Source organism: Rattus norvegicus, chromosome 8 (genome assembly GCF_036323735.1).
Source record: "Rattus norvegicus strain BN/NHsdMcwi chromosome 8, GRCr8, whole genome shotgun sequence".
Taxonomy (NCBI): Eukaryota; Metazoa; Chordata; class Mammalia; order Rodentia; family Muridae; genus Rattus; species Rattus norvegicus.
The window spans coordinates 85,868,153-85,880,914 of NC_086026.1; the positions used below are offsets into that span (position 1 = coordinate 85,868,153).

The window sequence follows — 12,762 nt, forward strand, 5'->3', positions numbered from 1 at the left end:
ATGCCTGAAGCACCTTTGATGATGTTCACGGATAGGTAGACTATCACGAAATTTTCCATAATACAGAAATAATCAACAGATCCAATGTAATCTCCACTGACATTCTTCATAGAATTATAAAAATATCCTCAAGTTTATATAGATGAAACGCTTCAAAAATACAAAACAATGTTGGAACTCACATACACGCACACACACATTATGTATATATATATACACACACATATAAACATATATATATATTTATCTCAAATTATACTGTAGTGATGGTGAAAACCAGTTGCTTGCACAAAAACAGACCTTCAGACCAATGAAAAATGGGACACACACATAATTCAGTACAACTTTGACTAATTGACTAATTTTTGGCAAAGGTGTCAAAAGGATACTGAAAAAAAGACAACTTCTTCAATAAATGCTGCTGTCACAGTGGATATTTATATGGAAATTATTTCCATATATCAAATTCTGAAAAACATTTTATAATAGGTGAAACAGCTTAGCCAAGTCCTCAAACTCTCAAATTTCTAGAGCAAAAGAGGGCAAACATTTCATGCTATAAGCATGAACAAAGAGTTCTTAAAACAAATAAATAGGACTACATGGAATTCAAATCTTCTGACAACAAAGGAAACAACCACAAAAATAAGAGATAGAATGGGAGAAAATTGTCTTAATTATACATTTGATGGAATTAACATATATATGTACATAAATGCGATGTCATCATATACATATATATGTACACACAGACACTCACATTTATCAGCAATAATTAAACACTAGCAAAACAGATCCTCTGGTTCTCAAAAGAAGAAATACAAATAACCAATAAACCTGTGAAAAGGTGTTTGTATCATTGGCCATGAGGGAAATGCAGATGAAAACTACTTTGATATCTTATCTTACCCACTAAGAATTTTTGTCACCAAGGAAACAAACAACAAATCTTAGTAAGGATATAGGAAAACAGTAACTCTATCTTCTGATATGAATGTAAACTGGTGCCACTGGTGTAGAGATTTGTATGAAGATTCCTCGAATATCTAAAAATAGAATGAACAGAAGACACTGCTATGTCTTTCCTGGACATGTGTACAGAGGTCTATTGGTCCTATCATGGACATACTAGCAGTTCCAAGTTTATTTCTTGGGAATAAACTGCAAAGTGTTTCTTCCTCTTCCTTTCTCTTTTTTCTTGAGCCTAGATTCATTTGCTCTGGAATGTGTAACTTGCTCTCTTCAGGAGACAAGGAGAACCTAATAGAGTTGGATAGTACTAGGCTGGTGTGTGGTCCTGGTGCTTTGGAGAGCAGGACAAAGGTGAACTTAGAGAAAAGTGGAACAGGTGAACAAGCAGAATCAGATGAAGAGTACAGAACCAGAGGCTGTCTCACAAGTTCTCCTCTGTTACACTCCCGGTGCATTTGCATTGGCTGGAATGGAAGGTAGGTGTCTAACATGTGACTGTGTTTTGCTCCCTCAACATTCTCATCACAGAGAACCTCCTCTTTGAACTTCATTGCAAAATGGCTTTTTTCCTCTAGGGAAGTCAAATAATCTTTGATTATAACTCCTTATCAATCAGATGCTTACCCTTGTAAATAAAATTAAATGTTCTGAATAGGAATGGATTTTAAGAATTTAAATCATTTTTTACTAGATTCTGAAGTCCTTGAGAAAAAGCTGGGTAAAAAAAGAGTCAATTGTGGATCTGCCAAATCTAGACGCTGGATTGTTTTCACATTAAAAAAAAAGAGTCAATTAACAGTATAGTTTAAAAGTTTAATATTTTAGAGAAAGCTAACTCATGTGTTTGCAGACTATAATAATCATTTGAAAACTAACGGGGTTATTATTCTAAGTCACAAGCAGAGGAAAATTCTGACTCAGACAAAAGCTTTGATTTTTTACTTCTATAAATGTGTGGTTTTATATAACTTCTATGAAATATTTGTGTGTTTAATATTAACCTTTATTGTAGTACCTCCTCTTAGAAATAATATTAAAAATCTTTTATATCATAATTATCCCTGGTTATATAAACTTATTGGAAAAATATTTTGGTCATCAAGTACTGCACCAGGGTTAATTCAATCCTTAACTGCAAAGATTTGACAATAATTATGAGCAAATATCCAATTTATGTATTGAACGACAACATAATTTTTCACATGGTACAACAAGACAACATGGATGCGATTATTTTACCTAAAAATTACATAATTTAACCTTCACATTGGGAGACATATAATCACATTTTTATATGAAAAAGATCTTCATGAAGACACAGTACAATCAAGCATAAAGATATAATTATTTTAAGTAAATAACTATTGAACAACTGGCATGCTGATACATACATACATGGATACAATAATAAAAACATATTTCATGAAAAACCCAGATTTTTCTAACTCCAAAGTCTATAAAGAAAATTTAAAAGAATAGAAATACGTGGCAAGTTGGGGGAGTCTTCTGTCCCCCTTTTCAATAGCAGAAGAGCGTAGAAAAGCATTCCCTTTGAACTTCGAGAACTAACAGTGATTTTCAGGTTTATGTTGTTTTCTTCTGTGCATAAAATGATGGAGAGGATGTTAAATGAATACTCTCCTACTTATATAATGATCCTAAAATTCCCATTAGTTTGCCTCAAGCAATGTGGAAACTATTTGAAAATAATCTAATGGAATTTACGCTTTTGCCTATGACAGGATGTAGAAGAGTGAGAGCTGTTGAAAGTTAAGTCCCACTGAAAGGTTTCCAATTGTAAGGACTAGCCATGTTTCTTGAAATGCAGTTAATTCCTGTTACAATTCACAGCTAATGCAAGCCTGATATTGTTACAATGTATCAAAGTGCTAATAGCCCTCATTTCAATTATGATTAGTAACAACTCTAGACACATTTAGATTGTCACTTATAAACATAGTTAATTATTCTTCCTGAATTAATGTACACTGGGGTGAACCGGGGTAGTACTGTGCCTAACATTTTTACACTGAACTTATCAATAGTTTATAACAGCTTTATTATTCCACATTGTGGAAAATTTAGAAATCATGTTTTTTCCCCCTCTCATAAACTTGGGTTAATATTTAACCCCAAAGGAATGAACTCAAAATATTACGGTTTTCATGACATTATAAAAATCCATAAATCATTCATCTCAAATATATTTGGTAAAATTATTACACCATCTTATTAGTGACAAAACTAATGACGTTGACATCTCACATTGAAGGCTTGAAATACAAAGGAAATAAAGGTCGGTCAATGTCCAATGTTCAGTATAGCTCAGTTCCAAAGCAAAACCTTCCTATGACGTCTTCTAATTTGTGTCATTAGTACATAATGAAGTAGTTAAGCACCCCAACAACATTGATATGATTTGGGGCCTCCTGTTTTATTTTCTAATCATTTGTACTATGAAGGTCACCACATTAATCCAAATCTCTCCAGATTCATGGGCCCTAATGCTGAGAAGTACACACAGGGTTCATGGTTCTATCCCCAGTTCATCATTTATGTATGTGTTTTACTTATCAGTTTTCTTCCAGGCAATAATTATTCTTGAACATGAATGGCTTCCACGAAACAGAAACTTCAGTAAATAAAACCTCAAGTCATCCGGGTTACGCATAAAGCGCATAAGTGCCTTAAAGTCCATCTTCTTTAACATCACACTAAGAACACAGTGGCAATTTTTTTGTAAACCATTATCTCTTTGAGAAGACATGGGTGAGATTCCATAAGGATGCTCGGGTCTCTTCCCTCAGACCTCCAGCCAGGTGGACAGGAGTGAAGATGGCACTCCCTGTTGTAGATACCTGTGCAGTAAAAAACTTTATTTCACATGGGCTAATAACTTGAGGCCAGGAGACACCATTTAGAGTAGTGGTTCTCAATGCTAAAGTGCTTTGTAATCACCCATAGGATTTGTAAGTGCCTACATTCCTGGGTACCCAAAGGATTCAGGTTCAGTAAGTTTGGGGTACATGTTTAATATTAATATTTGCAAATCGCAGATGTTGCTGGTTGCAGAGACCACACTGCACTGAGAATCACTAATTTAGAACACGGAAATTCTGACTTCTAATAGACCATATCAATACCACCTCTTCTCTCTCTCTCTCTCGTTCTCTCGCTCTTGCTCTCGCTCTCTCACTCTCTGTCGCTCTTGCTTTCTCTTCTCTCCTCTCCTTTTCCCCAACCCTCTCCTCTCCTTTCACATCTCTCTCTCTCTCTCTGTCCACCCTTTCCCTCTTAAGGCCTCTCCTCTTGTTTATACAACATGAACTATGATCTTGGGATCTAATACTATCTCACAGCTTAGAGTTAATGAACTCTATTCTATTGGGGAAAAATCATTATATCATGCTTACTGAGCTGCAAGGCTATTAAGGCTTATTACCAAGAAGATTTGAAGATAACTCCAAATCTTAAAGTGCTATCATCACGATCAGAAAATTACAGCTCTTCTGGCATGAAGGACATGGTAGACAAAGTTCTCAAAAGGGAGAAAGGAGACGTTGAAAGTGATTGTGTTCATAGATATGGAACATCATGATATTCGGCCATATAATTTTGATAAACCTCATATAAGAGAGTAGTCCTGGCTTAGAATACCAAAAGGCACATGGTAACAAAATCCTAAACTCTTGAAAAGAAGGTATGGATAGTTTGGTTGTGTTATTTTTCTCTGAGAATAAAGAGTTAGGGAAAAGGCAAAATAACAATATAAGTATTTTTAAATAAAATCTCTCTCAAATATTAAAAATATTCTGTTTCTTTATAATCAGTGTGCCTACATACTATTACTACTCTACTATGGACAACTGGATTTGCACACTTTCAAATTCTTAATGTAGAAGTAGATACTTACATAAGAAGAATTTTTTACAGAGAATGAATTTGAAATAATAATTTCAATCCTATGATTTAAGCTTATACAAAATACACTCTAGAGTTTCCATTTGTGTATGAGTTAGTAGTGAGCCTTCCACTTTCCTAGTTTCCTGTCTCTCAGCCTCAGGCATGCTAAAATTAGTAACACAGAGAGTGTAGTCTAATTAAATGGGAGTGGGGTGCGTCGTAACAGTCCTGCCAGTTTTGTGGTGGGGACCACTGTCTTTGGTTGTGTGACTTCTTTGCCATGCCTGGGAATTTTCAGCCTTCCTCTCTCACTAGACTACAATAAGCCTTGGTTCATTTGTTTGATCTTGTTTGTTTTCATTGATGAGAACTGAATCCCAGCCCAGTGTAAGCTGCTAGGGAAATGCTCAGCCCTTTAAGCCCTGTTCCAGACCTAGACTAAAGCCCTTCTTGAACCCCGCCTGAAGCCTCTTTGCGTCACTTCCTGGCACACTGTCACATTCTTAATCCAGCAAGGCTGACTAACTCATTGTCTCTAATTAGAAGAATAATCTGATTTTTATCTCTTAATTTAAATCTTAAATCCTTCCCTAGAGATGAAAATGATTGTGTATTAGTAGTTGCTGCAAATTTTTTACTTTAATACAGTCATTTTGATTCCGTATTACACACACACACACACACACACACACACACACACACACACACACACACACACTATTAGATATTATAAGGTCATAAACCTGAGAACATTTAGTAAATGGAAAATAAAATCAGTGGCAAATTAAGCTGAATCGTAATTATTTTATGTGATTTGGAAAGGTATACTTTGAATATATACAAATTATATGCTTTTCTATTAATCAGTATTCTCCCAGGTAGCACATTATAATGATAGTTTTTGTGATTTTTTTTAAAACTAAGTCAATTAGTTATGCTTGTTGTTAACTAAGAGTTAGTAATTGTTACTTCCTTTATATGCCAAAAGAAAACGATTAATTTTGGGTGTTTTTTTTAAGTAATCAATTTGAATTGTTAAATTAACATAACAGGGGGTTATAGGAAAAAATAGAAATGTTCAAACTCTTAATTGCCACAAACTTTAGTTCACATAGTTAAGAAAAAGTAGCTTGAAATAAATTCAGGTGAATTTAAACTTATAACATATTCCTTCCAGTAAATGGTTCAGGAAATATTTCAAATTTGCTTTTTATTTCCGAAGAGTGGTCTATTAAAAAAAAAAAAAAGGATTGACAAGTAATTTTAGGTTTAGATCGATTGGATACTAAAACTTCCGTTCACAGAGTTCGTATAAAAGAATAGTTTGAGTCGGGTATCCTCATCATAGCAATAAATATTCTACCAGTTTTGAAGCGGTCCTGCCCCGTTGGCTGCTGGGAGTGTGCTTATGCTGGTGAGCGCCACGTGCTCTGAGAGTTTTGATACATTATCAAAGTTGCTGATCTGAGTAGTCAGGGACTTCCTGCTCTCTGTACTTGTGCGTCCCCTGGCGAGGCGATCTCCTTGACGACGATGAACCCCAAGACAGCAAGAAAAGGCAGCTTTAAATTCCTCTCGAAATTTTCCTGGCAGATCAGAAAGAATGAAAGGAAAGTGAATTTTGCATAAACAGCTCAACACCTAGTGTGCAGGGTACAAATGAGTCGTTCCCTTGAGCCAAGCTAACAGTGAGGTGGAGCATTTTGTATCAATAAAGGAAATAGAAAAAGGAAATTAAACGACGAAGTGTTTTCATTTGTAATACTTGGATTTGTTTTCTTTCTTTAAAGTCAACCCCCACCCCTGCCCCTGCCTTGTTTCTCTTTAGTTTTTAACCCTGTAATAATACCAAGCGGCTCTTAGGAAAAGTTTGCCTAGACTTTCAATTGCTTCGGAAGCAATGAAATCTACTCTGTGTATAAGCAAGAACACAGAGATACATTATGTTCTAAGGACGTTGGCATAAGAGTTCAACGAAACAAGAAAAAAAATACACTGAAATATTTATGAAAATATCCCTTTCATAATCTAAGTGTAGCAAAATAAGAAAAGAAAGAAACTGGAGAAATCTGAGGAGGTGGTTATCTTTAAACTATGAATGAGATTTAGGCAGTTAAGAAGTGAAACCATCACCTTTATTAGAGAGTGAAGGGCATTATGGGAAACTTCTTCCTTCTCTTTGTGTCTAGGTCACTCTGTGCACTAGGCTGCTAAGGCCTTTGTTCACAGGCCTAGGACAATAGCAGGGACACACCAGGCAGTTGTCAGTGGCTTCCCTAAGTCCTCTTGACCTCATACCAGTACTCTGCCTTGCTCTGTGCCTTCTACTTCAAACACTTGTCTCCCCATTTCTTTCTGGGTCTCACCTACTCAGTGCAAGGTCAGACAAAGCAAGACTCAGTGTGCAATGATTATTTCAAAAGTGACCAGATCTCTTTTCAGAAAAAAATTGGTTGTGATTTTCTTTTAGCAATTATATTTTTCAACACATAATATTATAGAAAGTATATTTCTAGAGTGCCATGGGATATTTCAGTAAACGCGCACGATTTTTAAGGCTTGAATGGAATTAAATAGGTGTAAACGTTTGCTATGTATTCATGGTAGAAACATTTGAAATCTTTTTGTGTTTTTAGATTTTTGAGAACTATATTAGAACCTTCTATTTGTAGCTAGGTATATTGCCAGAAAAATATGTCCCCATCTGGCTGTTCTAAGGACTTAAACAAATCAAGCAAACCAAAAAAGGACAGTATGAAATTAGAAGACACTCACTGTTTATTAAGTCTATAAAAAATTTAAAAATATATATAATGACTGCATTGTTAAAAATGAAAATAAGGACTGGAGCGATGGCTCAGTGAGTAAGAGCACTGGCTGCTCTTCCAGAGGTCCTGAGTTCAATTCCCAGCGACCACATGGTGGCTCACAACCATCTGTAATGTAATCTGATGCCCTCTTCTGGTGTGTCCGAAGACAGCAACAGTGTACTCACATAAAACAAATGTTAAAAAAACTTAAAAAAAATGAAAATAAGAAACAAATGCCTAAGCATTTTGGGAATAAAACAATATGAAGATGTGGCTAATCACAGCACAATTCTGATATGGCTGCTTGTTAGTTTTCCAAGCGCTAGTGGATAGCCCTCCTCCATATCATTATCTCATAGTATTTTCATGTGTATGTGTATGTTTTTCAATCCTAAGTTTGATATAAGGCATGCAAGATAACCATTTTTCTCTTTAAAATTTATTCTAAGCACTGCAAGGAAAAATATTAGATAATTTTCTCCGACGATCATGTCTTCACTTTCAAAATGAAGACATTCTACAGGAATCTACTCAGGGGCAATCACAGCTCAAACAGAAGCTAAGTTCTGTAAGGACTCCTAAACTGCTCCAGGGCAGCTGCTCTAGAAGCTCCGCCCTTGAGTAGAGGCTCCACAAAGAAGCACTGAACACTTACCACTGAGAAAATTATAAATAATTGGGTTTGCAGCACTATTGGCATACACAAGCCAATGAGAAAAAGTGAACCAGGCGTAGACAGTCTCTCTGTCTTCGGTGTGTGTGAACATCCCGAACACTCTGTAGGAAGTGAAACAGGAACAGACAATGGAGAGTCTTGAATAATTGAATCCCATGTACCAACCCCAGAAATAGCCTGACCCTGTCCTCTACAAAGGCACTGACAGCACCGCCTTTTTAGAATGGTTTCCTGTACCCATCAGAACCCCCAGCTCAGAGAGAAAGTAGAAAGGGGAAATGCAAATCTCTTGTCAAGAGGAGAGAAGCTGAATGTCTCTTATCTTGTTCCTGAGTGTGATCTAGTCATCTTCTTTTGGTATTCTACCATGTACGTGTTTATTTGTTTGTTTGTTATTTTAAGCATATGGGTGGTAGGCCTACATGAGTGGGTACCACGTGTGTACATGCCTGGTACCCACAGAGGTAAAAAGAGGGTGCTGGATCCCCTTTAACAGGAGTTACAGGTGGTGGTGAGCTTCCAAGTGGATGCTGAGAATTGAATGGCGGGCCTCTGGAAGAGCGGCAGTGCTTATCGCCACTGAGTCATGCTGCAGTCCCATTGCACATACTTTAGTTAGCAGTCCAAAGTTGTTAGAGAGCAGAGACAGAGGGAAGAGCCAACCAAGGACTGCCCCAAATTGAGACCGATCCCATGGACAACACTATTAATGATATCCTGCTATGCTTGCAGATAGGAACCTAGAGTAACTGTCCTCTCAGAGACTCCACACAGCAGTCAATGGAAAGAGATGCAGAGACTCACACTTCAACATTAAATGAAGCTCGGAGTCTTACAGAAGAGTTGGGAGAAGGATTGAGGGACCAGAAGAGGACAGGGTCTCCAAGGAAGACCAACAGAGTCAACTAACCTGGACCCTCCGGGGCTCTCAGAGACCGAATCACCAAGAAAAAGTGAGCACGAGCTGGACCGAACCCCCCTGCACATATGCAGCCAAGGAGCAGCTAGGTCTTCATGAGGATCCCTCAAGAACTGGAGCAGGGGCTGTCTCTGAACCTGTTGTCCGCAGGCCTGTGAATCCTGCGCCCCCTAAATGGACAGCCCTGTCTGGCCTCAGTGGGAGAGGATGTGCCTAGACCTGTAGCCACTTGGTGTGTGTGAGTGTGAGTGTGAGTGTGAGTGTGTGTGTGTGTGTGTGTGTGTGTGTGTGTGTGTGTGTGTGTAGGGGTCACTCAGTGGGGGATTCACCATCTCAAAAGGGGAGGGTGGAATAGGGAAGGAATTGCTTGAGGGGGTACTGGGAGGAGAGGAAGGGCTGATATTGGGTTGTAAAGGGAATAAATACATTTTAAAAAGCTACTTTTAGGAAGTTAGTTTTAATCAACCAGGCAATACAGGCAATAGCTTACTTACATGGCAAGAGAGAGAGGAAAAAAAGGTAGGACTTTACATTGTGTGAGCAAGATTGATATGCAAGGCAAGACTGAATTTAAATACATGTCTTTAAAAGAACTGTATTCAGTAAAAATATTTTCAAAATTATTTTAAAATGTGTGTGTGTGTGTGTTTTAACACTCAGATTGCTCAAAAACTTTAAAAAAGTTTTAAATTATATTTAGATTTCTTTCCCACCCTGGAAAAGGATGCTATTTAATTGAGAATGAGTATTATTGACAAGAGCGCATCTGGAAATAACTAGTGGGAGAGGTGTTAGTGCAGAGATATAAGAAATTCAAATGTGCATCCCACAGAGTGCTAAAACCATTTTCAAAATATTTGATCTGGATTGGTAAAGAAAAGAGGGGAGAAAAAAAGAGGACTGGGGTGGGGGAGAAGGAAAGAAGGAAGGAAAGTCACAGGGAGGAGGAAGGGAGAGAGGAGGGGGAAGGGGAGTAAGGGAAGAGGGGGATGAATCTATTTAGTAATTCATGTTTAGGGTGCCGTTTTTTCATTAATTTATTTATTTCTTCGTCTGGATGACATCTCATTCCCTCAGTCCCACCTTTACAAGCCCTCCCACCCCCCACCCCTTCACCTTTTCTGAGGAGAAGAGGAAATCCTTCTTGGGCACCGCCCCACCCTGGGAGTTGCCTGCCATTGGATCCCCTTCTGCTAAAGGGACTGCCTGGTTTATAGAGTTCTTAATAGCAGAAAACTAGCTACGCACTTAATACATTTGTGTATGATTTCCGCGCGGAAGGAAATGAGAAGGAACCTTGGCAGAAGCAGAGGGCAAATTATGTTTTGTGAATGGACACATATCTCAAGAACAGGATTTTCAAAACCCTTAAACATACAAGGCTACAATCTTTCTGAACAAACGTTCATTTTCTACTTTGTCACTGAGGAAGCCTTTGAAGAATCGAAAAAACAAAGGCCAAAGAGGAAAGAGATCTTTGTAGCTGGTTTATACCACTTTTTGTCTGACTTTGGACAAACGTACCTGCCTCCCAGGTCTCCAGCTGTGAGGAATATGATACTGACTCTGACTTTGGGAAATGGGAGCTGAGCAGTTTCAGGCTAAATTCGAAGCCTCTTATAAACAGAATTAAGGCTGCCTTGGGACCAGTGTGTGTATGTGTAACAGCTTTGATGTTTCCCAAAGAAGTTGGCCATTCGTGTACTGTACTGGACCTGTATCTCAGCATCCGCTGCTCATGTCACTGGTCAAAATCATTTGAACTTCATAGTTTTGTCACTGTGCTCACTGGAAAAATATGGTTGTTTAAATATTTGAGAAAAAAGTTTTAGAAAAATTATTTATGCCCTTCCAAAATAATTCAGAGGTGCAATGGACTTTTATTCACTTAAATAGTTATCGAAACCACTTTTATTAAAATATTTTCTCATCTGAGCTTTAGCAGTGAACACGAGGTTAGGAAAACAACCGTTTTATTTGCCATTTAACTGAGAATCTTCATCGGCTGAAAGAGTGCATTTCCTGACTGTGCTTGAAGGCTGGTGTTGCCTAAGTGCTCAAAGAACTCCATCAGCTCAAACAACTGAATTGATTGGCCAGACAAAGTACCTAGGGAGGGGAGGGGGATTGTCTGTTTAGAAAGAAAAAGAGGTCTTAATTAAAATGCCAAGCTGCTTCAATTTTAAATAAATGCACGGGTTTTTACCTCTTTAGCACATTGAGGATGCTGATTGGTAGATAGCAAATTGCAAAGACCAGAAGTACAACCATGAGCATCCGGGCTGTTTTCCTTCGTGCTCGGATCTGCTTTATCTCAGCAGCGACAGCGCTAATCCGGGCCTTGCTCTGCTGTCCGGACCCCCGGGGCTGAGAAACCGGCTGCGGCTGCTTCCATTTTCTCTGAACCACAGAAGAAGTTCCGGGAATCTGAAAGGAGACGGAATCCCTCTTTGGTACTTTGCAAAGTTCTACATAGAAGACGTAATCACAAGTAAAGATCAAGAAACAGAAGTTTTAGGGAAGTTTGGAGTTTCTGTCTCTCCCGAGCACTGGCTAGGCAGAGTGTGTTTTTAGACTCATTTAGTCAAACACTAAATAGGTATCGGTGTGTGGTGGGGAACTTAAAAACAAGCTTTTGTTGTCCAGGTCTGAAGTGAAAAAAAATACGTACCCTTCTTTATTAAACAGAAAAGGGATGTATGGAGAAAAGAATGCTAAGAAAATTTATATTATAAGATTTTGTTTTAAATTCTAAATTCAGATGTCACCTAAATTTAAACACTCATTAGATAACAGGATACCCCACACACACAACAGACACACACAAACACACACACACACACACACACACACACACACACACACACACACACACACATACACACACACACCGAAAAAATAACAAGAAAAAAGCTTAAGCGAAAATTTGATGCACCGATACTGCCACCTGCTGTCGCGTGGAGACACGACCACACCTAACCAGCTATTGGTTTCTAGGAGTTTTTCTGTCTCCTGTCGAGACAAAGCAAATCTATGTGTAGAGGGAACAAAAACTATTCTTCGTGATTTACTGTTCTCACTTACAAAATTGCCTGAAACTAATTTTGCAATTTGCCCTTCTTGAAAGCACACGAATACACTGAGAATCTTTCCAGGTCTTACACTAATATTTCAAATAGCCACGATTTGTAGCAATTACATTACACAACGTGCGTTTCCTTTGATTTTTCTGTTGGTTGATAATAGCAGAAAGTTCTGCCAAGTATAATATTTTCTTAATTATAATCTCATAAAAATTGATAGATCTTAGCAAAGTATTAAAATGCAGCTTGTGCCTTTTTTTTTTTTAAAGATGTGCCAATAAGTCCACCGCGGGGACAGCTTGATTGTGTTAGTTACTTAGCTGCCACTTTTATCTTTGCGCCGCACACAGTACAGCGCAGTGCGTTCCCCTGGCCTCGCAGAATGAAGGTTACATTGAA

General features: G+C 37.9%; 1 protein-coding gene across 2 annotated transcripts in view; it reads right to left on the reverse strand.

The window, feature by feature from the left end:
- Positions 1-2,126: 2,126 nt before the first annotated feature.
- Hcrtr2 (hypocretin receptor 2) overlaps positions 2,127-12,762 on the reverse strand; it is a 116,127-nt gene continuing 105,491 nt past the window's right edge. Inside the window, exons 5-8 of one of the 2 annotated variants that reach the window (NM_013074.2) lie at positions 11,487-11,707; positions 8,341-8,462; positions 6,239-6,461; positions 2,127-3,830 (exon numbers count right to left, since the gene is read on the reverse strand). In NM_013074.2, the coding sequence (NP_037206.1) occupies positions 3,776-3,830; positions 6,239-6,461; positions 8,341-8,462; positions 11,487-11,707 (621 nt within the window). In that variant the 3' untranslated portion in view covers positions 2,127-3,775. Of the gene's footprint in view, positions 6,462-8,340; positions 8,463-11,486; positions 11,708-12,762 lie in introns of both variants that reach the window. The other variant, NM_001393819.1, reaches the window with a different exon arrangement.